Raw genomic sequence first — 24,274 nt, 5'->3', positions numbered from 1 at the left:
GCTTACACTTTATTTTCCAGGGGAATTACCTGAATAAAGAAATGACTCTACATAAGGAGGCATCACTACATAAGGAGGCATCAATTTTAAGTGGTCTAACTACACGTGAGTTTCACAAACAGTTATGTTCAAGCAATTGGTAAAAATACACCAAAATTTAAATTATCACAAGATGTATTCCCATCTTTTTACAAAAGTATGACAAGGATAGCCACTATAGCCTCATTTGAAATACCCACCAACTAGGTATAGGAAATTGGTTAAATAAATTGTACAGCAACAATAATATACTATTCAGTCATTGAAAAATAACTAGGTAGCTCTCTAAATACCAAAATGAAATAACAGATAATTGAGAAAAAAAGCAATGTGCTTAAAATGTTTATGACATAGTTCCTTTATGTTTAAAAAATAAAAACTATTAAAAAACTATTATTTATCTAACCATGTATGTATTAATATAAAATATCCTGCGAGGATAGACAGGAAAAACAGTTTTATCTGGGAGAAGTAAGAGATTACAGTCAAAGATAGAATTATTTGGCATGGTATACCTTTATGTACCTTTGACTTTTTATGCCATATGTATGTAATATTTATTTTTAAAACATTTCTAAAATGCTCAGAAAGTTTTTCTGTTGTACATATAAGAAAAACATCATTTTAAAGTTATGTACATGAAATTTATATCCCTTCCTACAGATTTCAAAAGTCTTCTTTAAAGAGAATTCCATCTAATAGAGTTAGTAGTCAGGCAAAAACTGCACACTGTTTACCTCACACATACCATATCCAAGACACAGCCATATTGCAATATATTTATACTATTTGGGTTCTTTAACCCATTTCTTCTATTAAAAAATTAATCACTGTTAAGTTTTATAGGGAGGAATATTTTCACTATTCTTTTTAATGAATCATCATTTGCCTGTGGTCTTTCAAACAACTTTTTCAAGCATTACTAACGGTATTTACGTATGAATCACCTCTCAGTGGCTGTGCTTTCTATTTTTATCTCTCTCTGTGTGGGAGGTAAACTTAGTCTTTGAAAAATATCTACTTTGTCAAAAGTTGAGTCTGTCCATATCAGAAGGCAATGGGATGTGGGAGGGTGGAGGACTATTGGTCAATAAATTTTACCTTCTAAATCACTGAAATTCAAAAGTATCAAGAATGGCAATATCATGGCTAATGTTCAAAATTTGGCTAATGACAAATATTTCTAGCGATTTATCATCATGAGGGGTTATTCAAAGTTCAACATAAATCAAAACCCAGAAAATATCCCTTTGCCATGTTTAATTTATAAGGTCAACCGAAGGTAAAATCCACAGTTCTAAACTTATTTCAAGCTTTTTGGTAGAAATTAAAAATTACAGATTCTCAGACTACCTAATAATTGCTTCATTACTGAGGATTAACCCACAACTAATTACTTGCACTAACCTAGGATTCTTAAATTTGTAATTAGTCGTATTTTCATTTGAAGCAATAAATGCTAGCTCTTACACAATGCATATGAACACACTACATTAATTTTTAATACTTACTGAACTTTCATATAAGCATTAAAAATGAGAATACTATCTAGCAGCTTGTCATTAAGATATGAAGTTTTTCTGCAAGATGGAAAAATAGGAAGATACATTTATTAGAGGGATCGCCAGTAATAAAATGTACATGGGAGCATCACTCATAAGGAAAGGAGCAGTAGAGTATGACGGTTAAAAGCACAGGTTCTGGGAGCCAAATGTTTGAGTTCAAATTCTAATTCTGCCATATACTAGCTGTGTGGACTTGGACTAGTTACTTAACCTTGCTATGCTTCGGGTTCCTCACTTCTAAAATGAGGCTAATAATAGTATGAACTTCATATGGTTATTGCAGGGAATACATAAAGCAATTAGAACAGTGCCTAGCAAATAGTAAACACCTAATAAATGTTTCCATTAGTTTTATTTGCATAAATATTAGGATTAATATTAGTCTGAGCATTAGTAGCATTCTAAGGAATAAAGACATTACACATAAATACTGGGGAATTAAGACAAAGATAACTAGGGCACAACATGTAAGCCACACCTAGAAACTCTCAAGAAACTATACTATAAAAACTTATAATCAAATTTCTGAGAGTTTCATATTGTTTAGGAACAGAGTACATAGTTAAGCCACAATATGTAAGCTCTTGACAAATTATTCACATTGCTGCTTTCCATGACACAATCCTCAAAGGCATGATGCTATAGTGAATAATGACTCCTCTCATATGGTGACATACAGAGCAGGATTTTAACTAGCCACTACCTAGAGTAGTATCCAGACATATTTGAGACCTTCATTCAAATACAACCAACAAAGTTACTATCACTTTACCCTAAAATTTAATGAGGAGTCTTACAACCTGAATCATATATGCTATGTCTTCTTTGCTTTCTCCTTTTCTTTTGCCCCAATCTCTTTAAAATGCCTTTCATTAAAACGAATTTCCACACTTTGCTCTTTGGCCATATGACTGAGCTACAGACCTGTATATGAGATTCAGCTCCTTTATTTCAGGTCTAAAGACATGCTTCTTTTCTCTGCTCAGCTACACAACTTCCATCAATAGTTAATCACTGAACCACCTGTCGAGACAGCTAATTTTCAGTAACTCAGATTCTTTAGATATTCCTCTGCTAGAGATGAGAATAAATTAGATTCAAAAGGATTAAGAGCCAATGAGAATAATTAAAGAACAGTAGCTGAATTTTATGTCTTAAAATTTTAAAACTCTTTTACCACTTTTCTTGGACCCCATATATCCATGGCCAACTCAAGATCCTTTATCTGCTCACTCATCTTTTCCTAAGGTTTGGCTCAATTTATGTAGAAAGCAAATTTCTGGCCAGTATTCTACAACTGGATAATTCACATATGGCTCATCATGAGTTGGCTGCGTTTTGGAATGTAACTTTACAATTAAATTTAGACTTAACTAAACAAATGCATCTAACATTAATTTGCCTAATCTAATTAGGTAGTTGAAAATTGATAGAGTTCATACATATTGTAGTATGGCCCCATCTTAGGAAAATATCAAAACTTTTTGTCTTTATTTTCTAAATTGGATAACTATTAATAATATTCACATAAAAATGTAATAGTTCCATTTCTTTATACATTAATTTACTTAACCCACATCAATCCTTTGAGCTAGGCATTATTACCCCCATTTTATAGATGAAGAAATTGCATAAGCACCCATGAAATATATGTTGTATATAATTTTGTCAGGCTCTTGAGGAATTTCTTATTATTCTTGAGAAAAACCCATTAGTGAGAAAAGTGGTTAACGAAAATTAATATTCCAAAGTAAATTTTCAGTCTCTTCAGCACTGCTGGTACAGGTCCTTTAAAACCTAGAAGCTCTCCCATTCTACTAATACTTTCTCCCTGTGGGTCAAGATGTTTCTACCTTACCTCTTATTCTAAATATGCTAAGTCTGGGGGTGGGGATAGTAGTGAGGGGTGAATCTGCATTGGTCCTATTCAGCTACCTAATAAATTTAGACAGGATGCATCAACTACAATAATAACCAGGAACATGGCTTTTCATGATTTTTGCTAAACCTTCACCTGGCCATGCAAAAAATATTTTTGAACTTTAGAATTTATTAGCTAATTACAAGGGATGGTATAACCAATTAATTAATTTGTCTAAAACCAAATTTTATACTGTATATATGTCAGCTAAATGTCATAGTGGGTAACAGTTCTGTAGTTGTATACAGAAAACGTGCTGTATATAGAAGTGTACCTAAGATTGACTTAAGAAAAACATTCAATTTAAGATTTCTTCCAAAGTTTACCTGCAGAAATTATAGAAGTAAGCTAAGCCCTTTACTGTAAATCAAAGCAGCTTTTAGAAAATCAAGTATTTTTCTATCAGTTCTCTGAGAAGCACAAAAACAAAAAGAATACCTAATACTTCCTTTGCAGCAAAATTACTCTACATAATTCGTGCAGAAATAAATGTCAGTGCTGTATGCATAATTATGATGATTGTGAGGAAGATGAGATGGGGGGGACCTCATTTTATAAATAAAGAAAACTAAAAACCAATGGTATGCTACAATGCATATCTATAGGAATGCAGTGAAGAAAAGAAATTCCATATTTAGAATAGGGTGTGTGTATGTGTGTATGAGTGTGTGTGTGTATTTTTAAGTGTAAAGCTCAGAACTCATAAAGAAATGTGTCTGTCAACTAGGGATTAAACTTTTAAGGACTATCAAGTTTTCTTTCTATCTTTCACTGAAGCTTGTTTTTTTAAATTTCTGATGCACTTCTCTGCTTTAACATCTGCAAATTCAAAATATAAAACTTGCAGATAATGTCATTTAAAAGGATAAGAGCAACTGGTATGATATATTTATCATATAAGAATGCGAATACAAATAGATTCCAATGGTAATGGAAATGCAGTTAAATATCTGAACCACACCTGAGAGGTGTTTTCCAGAGTAAATCCCAATTATCAAAATGGTTACAAAAAATCCCACTGAATGTGTTCATTTAGTCTCAGTTAATTTTGGCTAACCTAAACTTTACCCAATTATTCTGCAAGTATTTGTTAATCACCTATCACGTGCTAGGTAATAGAACTACATTGGGGAATAAAAAATGAGACAGTACCTGCCATTTGTTTTATAAGCTCTAATAATACCAATATATAAAGTTCCAGCATCTTACAGTATTGATATCTTCATAAAAATGTTTCCCAAAATATGCACTATTTGGAATCAACAACTCGTAATTCAATAATATTCCAAAGAGAAGTTCTAATCACGGAGAGGATTGTCTGGCACAGAAATATGCCAACAAAAATGAAACAGATATAATCTATTTCAGTCATCTTAAATCACACTGCCAAAATATTGAACTTAATGTCTTACATAATGCTCAAAGTATTCTTCTTTTTAATCTATTCCCGAATGCCTTATTATATTAAAAATAAAAGAATTGATTTTTATATTACTTGGCATTTTATGTGCTTTGATAGAGTACATCTTGCTTTATCAAACCACAATGTGTTTAGGCAGCACAAATGTATTAAAATATGCATCTTAAAAATGAAGCGATTTCTTTGCCAACAGTTTTAATTCCCCATGATAATCAGAAGTTCTAAAAATACTACAAACGGGTAAGACATATAGATGTCTTATTGTGATCTTTCACATCCTTCTCTTAAATGCATCAATAACTTTAGTTATATCTGGGGTACATATAAATACATAAATATTTTTTGTTCCATTATTAAATACAAATATACAATTTTGCCAAGAACATTTTCTACTTAATTAAGCTCATTGAGATTAATTGTCAAGCAAAAGTATAGAAACCTCCATGTGAAGGGGAGGGCGAGGAGACTGAGAATTGAGAATGACTACTTATATGTACAGGGTGTCTTTTTGGGGTGATGAAAGTGTTCTAAAATTAGACTGTGGTGATGGCTGCACAACTCTTGAATATACTAAAAGCAACCAAACTGGACGCTTTAAATGGGTGAATTGTATGGTGTGTGAAATATATCTCAGTAAAGGTGGGGGGAAGAAAACACTCCATATAAAAAAATTCATCAAGTTCCAGTCTCTAAAAGCATCCATGGGTATAAAACTATTGTTTCCCTTATTGTCCAGTTATTGTATCATCCATCATTTTATTCACTAAGGGAGTTATCAATTATAAAGGTAACAATGGCAATTATAACACCCCATCTTTGGACAGTAGCATTATACATCAAACCATTCAGTTTTACTTAAGTCAATGGGTGCCTTAAACAATTACTACTTCATATAACGTTAATACAAACTAATCACTCCAAAAACTCTATAGAGGTTCTTATACCTGGTAATCCAAAATGCTGAATCCCAAGCCTTTATGATCTTTTACTAGTTCAACAATCTTGACTTCGGGAGACCACAGGGCTAATTCCCCATCATCATCTTCTTCAGTATTGACATCTATATTGTGGTCACCCTGAAATACCAAAGAACACAAATGCTTCAAAATACTATTCTTTCAATTCTGACAAGGACATGTTCAGAATGTCATAGCTTCTACTCAAACCAGGGATTCTCTTTGGCATGCGTAGTTTTTCTTCTTAATCTTTTTAAAAGGGGCATGCACTGGGGCACATACAGTCTAGTAAAAGATTTCATAATAATTAAAGCACTTAATAACTGTTCATATAGTTTTTTTAAATGTAAAGTATCTGTTTCAAAGTATTAACACTGACCTCTTATACTTCAATGAGTTCTGTCATCCCATTAGAAGCATAAAAGGAAAAATATGCAATTTAAGGAAAAATGAAAACATCATACAAAGTCAAAGCTTATAAGATATTTAAATAGCAATACCTGAATTCGTAATTACAGTGAGAGACAGAGAAAGATGCCAACAGAGAGAGAGGCCAGGATACAACAAAGAAAAACCACTTCTTTTGGCTCCTAGATGTTTTCAAGAAAAATTTGACTAGGAAACTAAGGTAGACAAAAATCCAAGTCTTTGGGAATCATGTAAGTCTATAAGCAGGTAAAAATCACAGAGTTGAAACAATGAAAATCTGATCGTGGAGGAAGTAGGCCAGTGCAACTATCCAGGACACAGGTCCTTGGTTATTTTCCTTGACTTCACACCCCCAAATCCCATTATTCCAGGTTCCACCTCTATTCAGGGAAAAGAGTCACTGCTACCTGGGATTCTAGGAAGGTAAATGATACAGGGTCAATAAGTCAATATGCAGAAGGAGACTATCTGCTCTAACTTTTTTGTATACTGTTTATAGCACTGTATTGTTGTTTTTATATGATTTACCTTCACCCAAATACTCTGAATTTTTAGCTGAAGCTCAAGAATTATCTTCTTTTTCTTTGCAGCACTAGCAACTAACAAAATGCCTGGCTCCTAGATTAGAACTGTGTGCAGTCTACCATAAAGTTTACCATGGTTATCCACTCAACCCACAATAGTACGTGTCTCATAATAGGCTCTCAAAAAATATCTGCTCAATAATAATAAATCCATTTTTCAGTTTGTTTACCTTGAAACTCTTTTTAAATAAAGCTATAGACTAAATAATAATTTTAAAAGTAGACTTCTTAAAACTGTGGGTAATCCTAGTAAATAAAATGAAAGTACATTATTTCTAAAAAGGTAATTTTGTGTGACTTGTATAAGAAAATCCCATTTAATGGAATCAAAGGTGGGGGAAAACCCCTCTAAATGAAAGAGTAAGACACCATAGCTAATATAAAAACATTTTTAAATTAGAATTGGTCTGGATCTCAAACCGTCCCTGCAGGACGTGGGAAGTCAATAGTCAATCCATGATGGATTGAATCTAAACATGGGAACAATTTCCTGTTTCTTGACTCACAAAACCTGAAATTAGTGGGAATGTTCTGGATCAATAACCTTTGTATATATCAGCCTAATGTGAGGAAATGATACACTTAAAAAGAAAATACTCATACCTTCAATAAAGAATAAAGTTCTCATGGCTAACACAATATGACTGATGTTTTACTGGGGCATTTAATACCCTCCCTGATTAATGAGCATTAGAATTTTGGCTGAGTTGCCTAATCAGATAGGGCTTAAGAACCTAAGATAGTATTGGGATAAATTAAAAAAAGAGACAGATGGAAAAGAGAGCCAGGATTTTAAGAAACCACATATAATTGTAAAACCCAAGTTTACAGAAATTTCAAGGCATCTAGGTATATAAGATATTATACTCCAACCCGAAATCTATCACTTTGATACAATCAATTCTGCATAACTCCTATATTTACAGAATGGAAAGCAATCAACTAATGGGCAGCAAGGTTGACATTTAGCATAATTCAGAGTTGTTGTTTATCCATTGTGGTAAAGTATGACAGATGGGAGCACAGAGTCAGCAGGCTGTATTGGTGATTTACACACCCTGTAAGATTAGATCAAAGGCATTTTTATCAACCTTTAGAGGTAAGCCATCACCCACATTTAATTTTAATAAAGATGGCAAGAATCACAAAAGTGTGGCATTTGAATCCCTTCCTTGAAGTACATTTTACTAAAGGCAAACATTAAAAAGAAATTTTTCAATCAATAATCAATAATGTACTACCATGTTTCCCCGAAAATAAGACCTAGCCAGAAGCAAAAATTAATGTAAGACCCGGTCTTATTTTACTATAACATAAGACTGGGTCTTATATAATATAACACCGGGTCTTATATTAATTTTTGCTCCAAAAGACGCATTAGAGCTGATGGTCCAGCTAGGTCTTATTTTGGGGGGAACACAGTAAGCACTTTTTATATGCCCAGTATAGAATAAAAATACCATGAGATACAAAATAATTTTAAGGTATGTACTGTGCCCACCAGAGCTTACAGTTTTGGTGTAAAAACAAGCTTAATACATCCTAAAGCATCTGTGACTATAAGACAGAGCTATGTTGACTCTTATGTACTTTAGGAGATCAGAAAACAAAGATGGGTGGACTAAAGGAGTCAGGAATAGCTATAGCTAACTTTTACCGAGCACTTTCCATGCGCAAGGCATTGCACCATGAGCTTTGCACACATGATACTTCATCTCCTTTTTCCACACACGGATGAGGTAGGTAAGTACTGTAAGCATCCCCCTTTTTCAGAGGAAGAATATGAACAGTCAAATTATTTGCTTAAAGATTCACAATCATTAAGTGGTAGACGCAGGACAGGGCCCACGTAACTTGAAATTCAAACCAGAGGCAGGTAAAAGGGAAGGCCCCGTGTATCTAAATTGCTGTTAATGGAATTGTAACCTAGGACAGTCTGGAAAAGGGGAAAACGGCATAAAAAATGAGGTTACAGATGGCAGAAGATGACAAAGCATTTGCTTAAAACTGTTTCCATAATTACAATGCTCTTAAAAAAAAAAGAGTACCAAGGCACAGAAAGTGTTATTTTATTCTCTGACCTTCTGAAAGCTTTTACAGCAATTTTTAGACTCACTTCAAAATTGGTCATAGATCTTCATATTTTTAAGGCTCTGAAAAAAGGAAGTCCATTAGATATTCAACTCTCACCAATGTCTTAAACTTATTAAGATGAACTGAGTTGAACTGGGAGCTAAAAGTAATGAGCCCAGGCGATTATTATTAAAAAGTTCTCTAAAAACAAAGTACATACTCATTAATGTCACTAATATTTCAAGGGGGAAAATGGGAAAATTTATGACATTAAATGAAAAGTAACCATTTGTAAAGCTGCGTATTACTGCCATTGAGAGCTACCATAGTGAAATAAAAAAGGGTGAAGTATTTTCCCCTCCCTTGAATATTGGGGCATTCCTGATGAATGGGCACACCTATGGGAACCACAGTATATTCATTTAGTACCTCAATCTCAGGAAGAGAGGCTTCAGTGGTCCTTGGTTCATCAACAGAGGCTTCATCATCAAACAACCGTCGACAGCAAACCAAGGTAAAGGGGGGTGGCACTTCTTTAAGAAAGGAGACAGCTTCTCGGCGCGATTTCCCATAGAGCTGCACACCATTGACCTAGAAAGGCAAGGGATAAGTCAGAATTGAGGAGATCCCAAATGAAAAACCAAAAGTCTCTTGTTGACATCAATCTATCAAAATGAAAATAGGGTATTGTTTTACTTTCCCTGTAAACAAAAGGCCTGAATTTAATAGTATTTTAGTAGTAACTAAAAACATTAGAAATCCTTAAAATTTATAAAAATTGTAAGTTAAATCTTTATTGGCCTTTATTTATAACTTTTACAAAATGTGTGCAGAGGATAACTTTTACTGGGTAAGTGATCTGCCTAATTTTTCATACCTCCATGGTGTCTCCTTTCTTGTATTCTCTCATCTACTTCTACCCATCTCTCCTTAAACACATTAAGTATCATTCGCAGTCTTCTTAAGACCACTTCCTTTTGCTTTTTAATTTTGTAAGAATGTCACTATAGATAGTAACACTAACTTTAAGGCTGTTAATACTGCTGCACTTACAATGCGTGGGTAACAAGATCTCGCATACTAGGCTGTCAAAATTTAGCATCAGTTCACAATTTTCTTTCACATCCCATAAACTCTTAACACCAGGCCTAGAAAAATCACTTCTATAGAAAAGAAATACATATAGCTTTGCATCAGTTCTATTCTTACATAGTCTGCTGGCACAGCTATCAATTATAGGAAGTCTGTCAGTTTTCAAATTATTTTACACATGTCTCATGTGTGTAAAAGAATAAAAAGATAATCAATTATGATTAATGCTTATCACCAAAAGTTATCTAAATTTCATATTATTTTAGTGCATAATAATATTTTTCACCAAAGATAATTTCAAAAGATGTCTATTCTAATTTTCCATACATATGACTTTAGCTCAAGGAGCTCTATCACTTCTAACTAAAAATCACCAAAACCTGATCTGCCTGCTACTCTGAAAAAGCGGAGGCACGAGCACATCCAGGCAACAAATAATCTTTTCACATCTGACTCCTACCTTCCTAGGACGGTTTAGCAGCATTATTAGTGATAAAGACATTTCTGGTCTCACATTAATTTCTGACAGGTATACTGCTAATGTCCAGATAACCGGCAGGGCTGCCTTTCCTGGGAGGAACCTTTCCACAAAATCTGTCATTGCTCAGAGAATAAGAGCACAGTGGGTTGTTGGAAGCATCTCATCAGCAGTGATCTGAGCCCCAAATCAATCGTCCCTTGGAACCACTCTGAGGCTTGGAATATACCAAGCACTTAGCCATCAGGCCAGACAATCTCCTTGGCTCTTAATTATTTACAAAAAAATCACCACATAGTAAAGAGACCCACATGTGCTTCAGGGAGCTAGTCCTAGTGGAGAAGTAAATATCGTCTCCCAAGACTTTATGACTTATGAAGGAGTCCAGGGACAGCAAGCTCAGCAACATATGAAAGGTTTTCTTTGGAAGAATTACAAGTCCAAATTCATACAAAAATGGGTAAGGAGGCACCCATCACTGGCCACACCATGTCCATGGTGCCAAAGCACAGAAAGGTCTAAAACCAACCAAATGGGTAGTAACCTACATTAAAAAGAAAGCAAACACATACAATAAAAGCAGGAATTCTACGCATACGCAAGTATTAGTTTGTGTTTTACAGTACTTCAACAAATTAGAAAATCACTTTTCAGATTTTTATCTTAGAGTACATTTAAATATTTATTTAGCTCATTATTTATTCATTTGAATTGTCTCCAATTATTATAGCAGTGCCTGGTAGTCCTCCTCACTACTCTCTATTGTTAAAGGGATTGGTCACATTTCCCATTACCAACTCCTATCTAAGGGGATTTATGGCTGCTGTAAATAGCTGCTCTGGGCTGAGACTTGGCGCAATGTTCTAACCCCAAAGCATATTTGTATTTCTGGTTTTAAACTCTAAGGAGTACATTAAACACACACACACACACACACACACACACACACACACACACTTCTTAAGTTTGGGAGTTTATTTGGCTAACTTTACAGACTTTTTTTTTTTTAATTTCTATATTCAGTTACTCAGAAGCAGCCAATTTTTATTTTAGAGTTCACAATATGTCTCTAGGCCCTTCAACTTGAGACCCTCATAAGTGCTGTCAAGTCTCACTTGTTCAGACTGTGATTAGAAAACGCACACACACAGACTTATTTGCAGAGTACCTAATACTGTACAAGGATTGTGCCACTACATTACCTCATTCAACCCTCATTCTTCCCATCCCAGAAAGATTTTTTTGTGCCTTTTCCCAGTGATAATTACTGCCAATAGTAAGCTATCCTTTATAGTTTACTTGTACAATATTTCCATTAGAGCCTCACAAATACATAGTGAAGTAGGCATTTATTGACGAAGAAACTGATTCTCAAAAAAGTTAAGTGACATGCCCAGGAACATGGTTAAGCTGTGGCAAATTCAGAACCGAAAATAGCTCTTCTAACTTTCAAACCTGTGCTTATTTCCATATCCCAAGTTCTTTCACTAAAAATCTACACTTATGAATTCAGGTCTTCATGCTACTGTATCACAACACATTATTTTACAAGGTGAAAAGAAAGGCCCATGGATTTCTAATCCTGGCTAATGCACAGAGAACTCAGCTGATGACCAGGACCACTTATCCTTGCTCTCCTCAGATCCAGCTAACATTTCTTTATCTCCTATCATATACCAGTAGTAAATCATACTTAAGGTCATTGAATTATACACTAAAAATGCTTAAAATGTAAATTTTATGCTACGTACATTTTATCACAAAAAAGTGAACTAAACTGATTTTTGCTCATATTTCCACATCTCCCAAACAAACACATCTCATTTCCCAGTACCTAACAACTGCATGTCAGAGAAATGGTTTCCAAATGATCGTCAATCTACAGATTGTCATGTGTGATATCCACAAAACTATGTCATATGCCCTGAAAATCAGAAAGGAACATGATTCAGAATCAAACAAACAAAACCCATAAGTGATATAGTAAAATCTAGAGCATTAATCTGCCAATAAGCATCCCAATATCATTCCTTGAACACCTCTAAAAATAAGTAACTTACTACATCTTACAACAGGACGCCAACACCCTGCTCTCCTATGCTTATGACAGAATTTGACATAGTACTTTTCCCTCTGACCTTGAAATTTAACATACTCTTCTGGGTGGCTGGACACTGTTTAAAAGTATGCAGCTGCACCCACCAAGAAAACTATTTGCTGTGCTGGTCATTTCACACTTTGAGCAAACAAAAATTTTAGGAAGAAATCTCTACAATTAAGGCTCATAGGATTCTAACCTTGGCTAAGACTACTAGGCTGATTTTAGTAAATCTAACCTAGGGCTTCTGTGGCTCCTAACTCTTTAGTGAAAGAACCCTCTTCTACAAAGTCTTCCGTAGTTTGATCATTCCCCACATCTTTTTTAAGGAACTTAGGAAGTAGTGAGATGTATTTAAAAAACAGTGGAAAGGGAGTTAGAAAACATGAACTAAAATCATCATTCTACCAGTATATAAAGTTGGGGGAAATCAATGCCTTATTTTCTTATATGTAAAATTAGGGGTTTCAATGGTGTTTTGTTTGTTTGCTGTGTTAGACACAGAACTTTCCAATCTAACAAAATTTCTCAAGAAAGTCATGCCAAAGCAGAAGTGTTCTAGAATTGGCTCTGACTGAAGAGCAGCTGGGGAACCTCAGTGAGCCCACTAGAGGCTGCCATGTTTTGGGAAGGGAGTCCCAAGGAGCTAGTCTGAAAACCAATCAAGAATACACAAATTTGAAGTCATCCAGCTCTAATCCTTATGAGAGATAATCAACAAAACCTGAAAACAAATGTGACTATATGTTGCAAATAAAGGTCAGGGATCAGATTCTTAAAAATAATTTTGCTAACAAAAAAAACTAATTGTGCTATCAAACCAAAATTGGACATTACTTCTTTCTTACTCAAACGGACATATTTAAACAAAAACTCAAATGGACATATCAGGAGTCCCACAAGGTAGTGGAAATTAATTGAAAGCATATTATCGACTTCCTTTATCATTACATAAGCAGTTAGTATTTTTGTCTTTTATTTTATTTTTTCCAGTGTCATTGAGATATAATTGCCACATAACATTGTGTAAGTTTAAGGTATACAATGTGATAATTTGATATACATAAATCGTGACACAATTACCACAATAGGGTTAACACATCTATCATCTCATAGTTGCCATTTTGTGTACGTATAGGGAGAACATTAAAATCTACTCTCTCAGAAACCTTGAAGTATATAATACTGTATTAACCATAGTCACCAAGATTTTTCAATCTAAGTGGGTCATATTACATTAGCACTGGTGATAATGTAACTCAATGGATTTCTGGTGAGAATACATTTTCCTGGAGCTTAAAAATTCCTGCCGTGTGTGTGTTCCCTCATAAATTTTACCTCAAGAAGCTCATCCTCTGGTTGAAGGAGGCTCAGTGTATCAATAGGACAACCTGGAGCAATCGAAGAGATATAATGGTGCCCATCAAAGGAATCCACTTCCATGCCAAGCCTCAGAGTGTGAATGGGCAGGAGCTGTAGCAAAATACAGAACAATAATATCAAACATGACAAGAACACATCTGGTTGTGAATCTTCCATTGAGTATTTCACAGAAAACTCACATCCCTTGAATCAGATCACCAAAATCCGAACTGAGAACAAGAACAGGAAAATTAGCCTCAAATAAAATATGAAGTTATTTGTCTTCTTGTCTTTACTCCTCTTTTCTTTTTAGATGCCCTGGGAATGGAGAGGCAGACGTACAAAGTCCTGCCTTCAATTCCAAGCTCTAGGCACGCCAAACTTCTTAAAGTTCCCAGTCTGTATTCTGTGTTTCACTTTTCTGCCCGGCTTCCCATCCCCCAGAACATCCTAAATCCTCTTTTTTATCTAAAGAACTTCCATTCCAACTTTAACACCAAAGCAGTGTCACTTCCAGAAAGCCCTTCCTGATATCTGAGTTTATCTGCCTACATCTGGGCTCCAACACCACATTGTACACACCACCATCACAGTTCACAATGCACTGTGTTTAAAATTTCCATTTTCTTGATTGTTCCCTCTGTGTGAGTGCAGAGACCATATCTTTTCACTGTATAACCCCAGACCCTAGAACAGTACCAGGCATTAAATATGGGCTCATTAAATGTTATTTGATTGTAATTGAAAAATTAAAAGAAAAAAAATTTTTAAATGCTAATTGAACTAATCCATAAAAGATGGTACCTCATTCAAGATGTCCTCTTCCATCTCACCAACTTAAGTGAGAAAAATTTCTGATTTGGGGGGAGGCATCATTAGACATTTGGGGTGTCTAATAAGAGAGGTAATCATTACTCCACCCTAAGATGGATGCTGTTGGCTTAAAAGGATTCATATGAGCTAAGAAATAAGTCAAGGGTTAAGAAGCTAGCCAATATCAAAGTAAAGAGATTAGTATCTTAGTGTTGTTGGCTGTAAAGGTCAAAGGCATTCACCAAACTCCATTCCCTTGACTTTCAAAGATGAAGCTAATAATTTCTAATTGTGACTGTATAAAATCAAATATGGTAAAATGCTACTAATTATGAGTTATATGTCCTATATCAATAGTCTATTTACCTGAAAATACCAGCCCCACCTCTCACTGTATACTTGATAAAGAGAAAAAAATCCTACAGAAGGTGGCAATGCATCCACAACATGGCTTTCCCCCTCATATTTCCTATTCTCTGTGATCTCTGAGCTTGTCACCTTCCCATAGTCATCTGTTCTGAGTCCCCAGAATTCTACACGCCTTGACTCAGACACCATCCGGGGCTCATTTCTGTCCCAGTAAAGACACAGACAAATATGAAGTGGCAAGCAATGACTTAAAATAAGCATGAGGGGTTTCTGGCCCTGGGCTAATTTTCTCAAAGTGCTCTTGACCACCAAGCCCCGGTAGGTAGGCTCTACAACTATCTGTGGCAATAAGATGTTCTAGCACTCTACATGGAAGATTCGGATTGTCTTTACTCTTATTCCCTCTCTGTGATTTCTTTACTTCTCACTGTTGCCACCTTATTCTCTTGTCTAATCATTGTACCAAATCATGGATATCAAGCTAGAAGGAGACATCAATATTGTTTTCGTTAGTAATACAAGGTAAATAAAAACTCTCAGCAACACGACAATTTACAAATTAGTGTTTGTTTATGAGCCAAACATTAGTGCAGAGTTGTCAGTGGGTCCACCCACAGGTCATCTCTAGTGGAGTGTTGAAGTCTTCTTGCAAGAGCAGATTTTCAGGAATTCTGCAAGCTAGTTGTTAAATATAGACATTATTGAAAATTAAATTATATAAGGTTACAACTAAATAATACTAAAAATAAATGTAATAAGTACTCAAAGTCCATCACTTCCTAATTATGTTGACCACATTTTATCTATGTTCTTGAAGTGACTTCTATTATACATGTGTGGTAGAAATATTCGTTATTTAAGAACTTAGTGAACATTGAGCGGGTGAACAACTGAGAGACGGATGAAATGACTGATTTGTTTAGTCGCTAAATGCAGCTGGGGTGGGTAATTAAACAGTCCAGCTCCCACAGAGAAACCTGCAACAATGAAGTGCTCTTGTGACTCTCTTCCCAACTCAGTATTCAGTGATGTCATTTTGGTAGCTTGAAATCTGCCACGGTGGGACTATTTACACCACAAATACTGGTAAATGCTACAAATTGAAACTACTTTATTTTTCCTTTGGAGAGCTAGATTTTACCAGCATACTACTAACCTGTGATCTAGTTTGAATATGCTATCTAGCGTATATTTAAAGGGTATAAACTATGCGCAAGGATTTGAGCTATGAGCTGGAATTACAGGGTGAATGAAAGAAACAGTCTCTACCTTCATGGAACTAACATCTAGTTTGGAGACAGACAATAAACAAGCAAGAGAGAAAGCAGATACAAGCAAACAACTAAACAAATAATTCACCAGCAACAAGTGAAAAATAAACAAATAATTAGGAATTGTGATAAGCGCTATGAAGGAACTAATCTGGATCAAGATACAACCCGTTGAGGCCATTTCGGAAAGCTGGTCAGAGCAGATTTCACAGAGATGGGGACACATTTAAGGTGAGACTTGAAGGATAAGAAAGAGTCAGCCCTACAAAGCAGTACTGGGAGATTGCTTGTGGGAGGTGAGTAAAAAAGATGAATTGCTAAATTTTTGGTTTGAGCCACTGAGTAGATGGTGGCAGCCATTTCTGCATAGAAGTTAAGTGCCCAAATTAAAACAAAGACATCGCTGTACACACAGAGAGATCTTTGCTATTTATATAATAATGTGCCCCCACCATGAAAATGAAAAGGATTAAGGAGGGAACTGATTCTAATCTCCCATTCCAGCCCCTTATCAGTCCTGCTCTATTCACATGGTTGACCCCATTCCCCATATCCATGAACAGCGGACATCAATAACAGGTTGGCACACTTAGGAGCAGCGAGGCTCATCCACGGAATCCCTTGCCCTACAGATACAGGGCTCTGCCCTTCTGGGCTATTCCCCCAGATACCTATAAACATCACACGCTCCCTAGAAACTTAAACCACGAACAAAATACACATGTTCCATCTTTAATCACCTGCACAAATAAACCAGAAATGATGTTTACGAAATCTGTCCAGGTGAATGAGGCCTACCTAACATTAGCTCTGAATCTCAATCCGAGTACAGTTGGGTTTCTAAGACTTCGTGTTACATAGTGGCAGTCTTTTCCACAGGAGCAAGACTGTCCCAGTTGCACTTAGCAACAAATCAACCATTTCATCTGTCTCTTTCAGTTCTCCACCCCCACGGTATTCTGAGTTCTTAGAGACCAGAAAATGCTAAAATGACAGGAGTGAATACAATAGACAGATGAGTGATATCTTCACACAAATTGCATATGAAGCTTTTTGATGTTTATTCAATGCATTTTGCAAAGGGTCCTATTTAAATTGACAAAGCTAATGAGTAGCAGAATTGTCATGATCCTGATATGACAACTAAAAGATGCAAGGAAATGTATCCAAGAAAAGTGTGACTATAGTGTGATTTACCGTCAGTGCGGAAACGATAAAGATCAAATGAGATCAAGAAACCTAGAGGCCTACAACCCATGAGTGGAGAGACCTGTCATGAAACAAACTGCAACTCATTTATTTCCAAAAACCTCTACTGTTAGGACCCTAAAACAAGACATCGAAATGCTCAAGTGGGAATATAAATGATATTGTTTCAGGGGGGGACAAAAACTTCTGGAAAGGAATAGATATGTCAGTGGGATGGGGGAGAATGCTTCCAAAAATGTTGAATTCGAAATAAAATAGAATTGAAAGAACCCCATGATTGGTTCTTATCACACACACACACACACACACACACACACACACACACGATATTAAATAGCCATTTATGTTTAAAGATTAGAGGGGAAGAGTTACTAAATTTACCACAAGTAAGAAGCAAACTTTCTAAGAATGAGGCTACAACTTTTAAACGAAGGTTGAAAGACAGCATAATGGCCTCCAAAGTTAGGTGTGTTCACTCAGAGTTATGCAAGACAATCATCAATCAATCAGTCCATTAGAGTTTGATTTATATTAGTCTTTACCACCTATCTAAAATTTTAATTCTGAATGTTCAAAAAATACATACTATGTGTTCTGTTGTACAGAAATATATTGAAGGTTCTCTTCAGTTACCTAACACCAAGGTCAAGCATCAGTTGCCATTTATTTTAGATATAATTTACGTTACCTGTCTGGCCCATGTGGTATTTGTGCTTTTGACACCTGATCTAACACTTTGCACTTATGATTCTTTCTCTGTCTTTGCTCATGGTATTTCTTCCACCTGGAATATCCACTGTTATTTCACCAAACCTATTTTTCACAGTATAGTTCAAATGCGATCCTCCCAAGAAACCTCCTTCATCTGTCTTGAGGAAGGGACACCTCCTCCCTGAATACACATAAGGCATTTTAGCAATACCTGAGCAATAATTCTCAAGGGAGTGAAGCAACGAAGGGATCAAAATTTCCTTTAGGGACCTACATCAAACCTCCAGAATCACAATATCGGTCAAGAGGAACAAAACAGGGCCTGTAAATGTTTAAAAAGCTTCTCTGATGTTTCTCTTAGGCCACCTGTCCTAGTCGATAACCGCTGTTTCTACAATAATTTGATTCTGTGTCTTCTGTTCTCCACTCAAAAAGAGACTAGCAAAGAATACAACTGTATGTTGAGAACTGGTAACAGTGGTTGGTTTTCTCTGAGGAAGAGAACAAGAGGACTGGGATGGGAGAGAAACATTTTTTGCAGTGCGTACTTCCATAACTTTTAAATTTTGTCTCGTCCATATGTTACCTATTCAAAAGAAAAAGGAATACAGAATGATACAGACTTAGAAGCCAGATAACTCTTAATTTGCTTCCTGATTTTGCTACTTACTAGCTGCATATGATCTTAGGAAAGTCACTTTACGTGTCTAACCCTCAGTTTCCACATATTAGAAATGGGAAAGAAGCAAGAGCTGCTGACCTATTGAATAGGGCAATTGTGAGAAATATAAGAGAAAATGTATTTAAAGCAAAGAACTGACCCTGGTAACCAAGTGGTAACACTCACTGCAGCTGTGAGAGGGCCCAGTATATCCCACTGCCTTAAAAATTGTATTTGCTCATATAGAGTGAGAGGAAACTCACATTTTAATGCCCTCTGGTTCAGAGAGTACAATTTAGGAAGGAAATAAAGTGAAATGTGTCAGTCTGTCTTTTCAAACCAGAGAACAGGACCTGGTATTTTTGTTTCCCACACCAAAGATATTACTAATGCTCACTCCTGTTACAACTAATGGCCAGCGAAAGGTCACTGGAATGAGCTTAATGCTTCTCCCTCACAGCGCTGTGATTATCTTACTAGTAAACACTTGCCAAGAAAGCCGTCCCTAAAAGGGCAAGTCTCCCCAGATGCGGGAAAACTATTCTTGTGTCATGATTAACAGCTTCCTAGAAGCAGTGCAGCTAATGCTCAAGCAACTGTAAATGACTTTCATCTCCCTTCCCCCCACAATTCCATCCACCTCCAAAGAAACTGTATTTATTAACAATGGCCCATAAGATATGAAGATGCTTCTTGAATCATAGTCCCTTCAAAAGTGGTGGCTATGAGGTGGTAAACCAGAGTAACCATCTAAAGACAGACCCTTAGGAACATCAGTGACAGCCAGGAAACATGATTTTCCTCATCAGAAAGGGGAGGGGACAGAGGAAAAACCTACAGCGTCGGTCTCAGATCGTGACCCTGCTTAAATCCTTCCACTGGTGTTTCCTGGCACTCAAAATAAAGGCCAGGCTCACCACTGTGCATCTCAAGGCCCTCTACTATCTGGTCTTCCTCACACGCCTCATTTAACAACGTTCTACTCGTCACTTAGTTTGACCTAGACTTCCATTCCTCCCGCATGCCAGCCCGCTCCACCCCCGTGAGGCTGCTGTACCTGCCGCTCACCTATTTCCCAGCTCACCACACTCTTAGCCTTCAAGCCTGAGTTCAGAAGGCTCTTCATGGCTCTCTCTCTAAAATGGGCACCCAGTTGTGCTCTCATCACCCTATGTGTTCCTTTACATCACTTCTTACAACCTACAACTATCTCATCAAGTTATTTTTTATTTGTTTATCATCATGCCCCTCCCCAAGCCCAGAATCTAAGCTCTGGGAGACTACGTTTTCCATTTTGCTTCCTCTAGGTGGTAGCACAGCGTGTGGCAGAGACTAGCAGCTCAGTAACTATTTCAGAAATGAATAAATGCACTCTGAGCTGCAACTTGCCTCTGCTATCTAGCTGTCTAATTTGAGGCAAACTTTAGTATCCTCATCTGTGAAATGGGTTTGGATAGGTTAGTCTCCTTCAATTATTGTAGGGAGAAATGAGAAGCAACTGAGTTAACTAACTTCCAATTTTAAGGGGATTTAAATTTTTTTTAATTAATCAAAATAAAGAAATAATCTGTGTACAGTAATAATTAAGAAATCAATGGGGAAAAGTAAATAAGCATGATAATGGTATGTGGAAAAAGTATACCTCCCTTCTCTCAAACATATATTACACAAAAGGATAGGTATACCAACTACAAATATGCAAACATATACAGGTAACAACTAAATATGAAAGGAGAAGATGCAATTACGGGTTACTCTTTTTCATCCAATGCAAGAAATAAAAAATAAAAAAAACACTTTTTGCCACAACTAAATTTCAATTAAATAATTAAATGTTTCATAATAACTTATAAAAATAACTTTTAAAAAGGAGCCTTTGAAGGTCAGAGTCTAAAAATACATGAAGCACACAACTGGGAAACTAAACTACCATATAGTGAACAATTCTAATGTATTGGCACTGAGCCTATATTAAGACATCTAGTAAATATATTTATATTTAACCACCTATGACATAGGTAGTATTGTTCATACTATGCAGAAGAAAATTTCGGCTACTATTTCACCTCCTAAAGTGTTTTCCCAAATGTCACCTTCTTAATGAGGCCATTCCTGGTCAACCCATCTAGAATTGCAAACTCACACTCTCTTGAATGCCTTATCCATCTTCCCTACCTTCATATTCTGCATAACATATAGTATTCACTCACACTATGCAACTTACTTATTCTATCTCCTCCCACTAAAATATAAGTTCTACAGGGCAGGGATTGTTTTCTGCTGGTTCTCTTCTGAAACCCCAGCATCCAATAAAGGTCCTAGCATAGACTAAATATTAAAAAATTTTTTGATGAGTGAATGAATGATGAATGAATGCACAGTGGAATATACTGGTGAGTTTCTATAAGGTGGTTCTAAAAGTTTGTTCAACTCAAAGCCTTTGCACACCATTATACTAGGGTTACGGTGTATGTGTGTGTATGTGTGTAGCATAGAAGTTGATCTGTAAAGTTAGTGAGACTGGTGGCAAGGAACTAGGGAATAAATGTGAGAGAGAACATCTTCTGCCTGGAGAAAGACAATGACATTCTTTAAGACTTACACAAAATGTGGTTATTACCCTTTTTTACTTACTATACAGGGTCTTACAGCTTTGAACGTGAGAGGACAGATAACTAAAGCTGAACTGCATGATACACTGAGCCAGAGCTATGGCATGTTCTCCACCAAGGACTTCTCTTGAGTTCTAACATTATGTGGAGAGGGAGGCTAAAAAGCTAATCAGGAAACCTCTGAAGAACAAAGCAAAGATTTCAGCAGCCCCAAAATACTGAGCAGTAGAAATGGCATTCTGGTCCCAAAAGGAAGAGGAAACCAACTGGTAAATACACTCAGACTCATGTGGAATAACCTGGAAGGCTATGTCTTTGGAGCAAAGGAAAAGCAGAGATAGTCTGAACCTTATCAGAACTGTACCTTTGCCTTGTCTCAGAGACAATTACCATTCCCATCCTGAACTCCCGCCCCCGCCACACACACACACAAACACATACGCACGCATGCACACACTCTATCTTCTTATTGGACAGAGATAACATCTCCCAAAGCCTTTTGTAGTTGGTATACAAAATGTCTGGCATTCATTCAAATTATGGTATGATGAGAGATACAATCAAATAACTATAATCAGAGAAAACATCAAATGGTAGAAACAATCTAAAGTTGATACAGGTCATGGAATTAATTATTTAAAGTCCTTATAAGCTATGATTAATATGTTCAAGAAATAGAGAAAAAGATGGCAGGTAGAGATGTTTTTTTTTTCAATTGAGAATTCCACCAAAAGAATTATAATCTAAAAAGGAATAAAACAGAAATTTTAGAATAGAAAACTATGAAAACTAAAACAAGGACTCAGCAATAATATGATAATAACTATGTATAGTATCAGATGGGTACTATACTACTCAGGGGGATCACTTCTTAAATTATATAAATGTCTATTATGCTGTACACCTGAAATTAATATAAAATAATACTGAATGTCAACTGGAATTGACAAATTAAAAAGGGATGGAGAAAGGGGAAGGGGAAGAAGAGGTTCAAATTTCCAGGTATAACACAAATAAGTCCTAGGGATATAATATACAGCATAGGGAATATAGTCAATAATATTGTGATAGCATCGTATGGTGTCAGATGGTTGCTGGATTTACCTGGTGATCACTTCCTGAAGTACATGAATGTTGAATAATTAGGAAAGCTCACCAAGAGCAAAAAGATGTGTCATTAGAGACTAAGGCAAAGATCATCTACTCCTTCATACTCCCAATTACCATGTATTGATGCGAAAGTTGCTCAATGAAGAAGGCTGATAGGAAAAAAATTGATCCATTTGAAATATGGCGTTAAAGGAGAGCTCTAGGATACCCTGGGCCACCAGAAAGATGAACAAATGGGTCGAGCATAAATCCAAAATATCACTTGAGGAAAAAATGAAAAAAACTGAAGCTGTCCTACTTCAGGGACATCATGAGAAGGAAGGGTTCTTTGGAAAAAAACAATAATGCTGGGAGAAACAGAAGCAGCAGGAAAAGAGGAAAAACAAATATGAGATGGACTGCCTCCATATTAGAAGCCATAGGCATGAATCTACAGGAACTAAGCTGGGCTGTTGAGGACTAAACAGCTCGTAACACACATGTGACAGCAGAGTTTAAGCTCATATACCCCATACAGCATTATAGGATAATTTTTGAAACTATTCTGACAAGGAAACTTTACCTTTCTCATCATTTGTCGAGAAAGACATGTAGAAGCCTTCTCTACATTTCAATTACCCTGGCTTTTGATTATCCAGAATAAGAACTATAAAATTAATTTGTAGTGAGAGGACACTAAAAATGTTGGGAAAAGCTATAAAAGTTACCTTCTGGCATTTTGCCATTAGAAATAAAGCTCTCACTATAAATTTTTTAAGTTCAAGAAAAAAACATTGCCTATACTCGAAAGATAAACCACTTTTCTGTCCTTAACCATCTGGACCTGAAGGATTTTTTAAAGTCTGTATTTGTGGTCTTGATTTTTAGGAAACATTTTAAAAGGCCTTCTTATAATATCTGAAAAGCTAACACACACTTTGCACAATGTTACTCTGTGTACTACCTTCATGGTGAGCAAAGGAGTCAAACCTGAGTGTTAGCTTCTGGGAGGTGGTACAGGGACCCCAAGTTCTTCCCAGGCGTATCTAACCATCACCTTTCGTAAGTGAGAACTCACCACATTTCAAGAAAACAGCTAAGACTAAATTCTGGAAACTTTAGTTTACAGCACCAATTTAGTTTCTTCAACAAGAACTTAGAGAAAGTTCTTCCAACAACAACAAAAAAAAACACTGGTTAATATTTTTAAAAATAATGCTCACCTTTGAATATTTCTGTAACTCAGCATCATCTGCAATCTGTGTGTCCAAAGTAACAACCTAAATTTACAAGAAAAAAAAAAATGTTTCCAATATTTGTAAAAGCATAACTTTATTTCTTCCTGGGTTTCCTGAAAAAAATCTGTAAAATCTATGTTACATCTGACAGAATGCATCTGACCTGCATTCTAATCTCTTTTCTATTATTTTTGAACTCTATAAGTATAACATATAATGTAAAATTTCACAGAATATTTGCCTTTTTATAGTTATTGTTTTCCACAGCAACCTTTTTCCCTAAA

General features: G+C 35.9%; 1 protein-coding gene across 8 annotated transcripts in view; it reads right to left on the bottom strand.

Annotated features, from left to right (window-relative positions):
• The window catches only part of PATJ (PATJ crumbs cell polarity complex component), a 299,829-nt gene that overhangs the window by 229,936 nt on the left and 45,619 nt on the right, over positions 1–24,274 (bottom strand). For all 8 annotated transcript variants that reach the window (XM_019731220.2, XM_074334813.1, XM_074334815.1 and 5 more), the window contains 4 exons: positions 23,976–24,032; positions 13,994–14,128; positions 9,417–9,578; positions 5,890–6,021 (listed from right to left, as the gene is read on the bottom strand). In XM_019731220.2, coding sequence (XP_019586779.2) covers positions 5,890–6,021; positions 9,417–9,578; positions 13,994–14,128; positions 23,976–24,032 — 486 coding nt within the window. The remainder of the gene's footprint in view (positions 1–5,889; positions 6,022–9,416; positions 9,579–13,993; positions 14,129–23,975; positions 24,033–24,274) is intronic.

This window comes from Rhinolophus sinicus, linkage group LG06 (genome assembly GCF_036562045.2).
Source record: "Rhinolophus sinicus isolate RSC01 linkage group LG06, ASM3656204v1, whole genome shotgun sequence".
In the NCBI taxonomy this organism is placed as follows: domain Eukaryota; kingdom Metazoa; phylum Chordata; class Mammalia; order Chiroptera; family Rhinolophidae; genus Rhinolophus; species Rhinolophus sinicus.
Note: the sequence above shows the minus strand (reverse complement) of the source record. Positions and strands in the feature narration are given on the sequence as shown.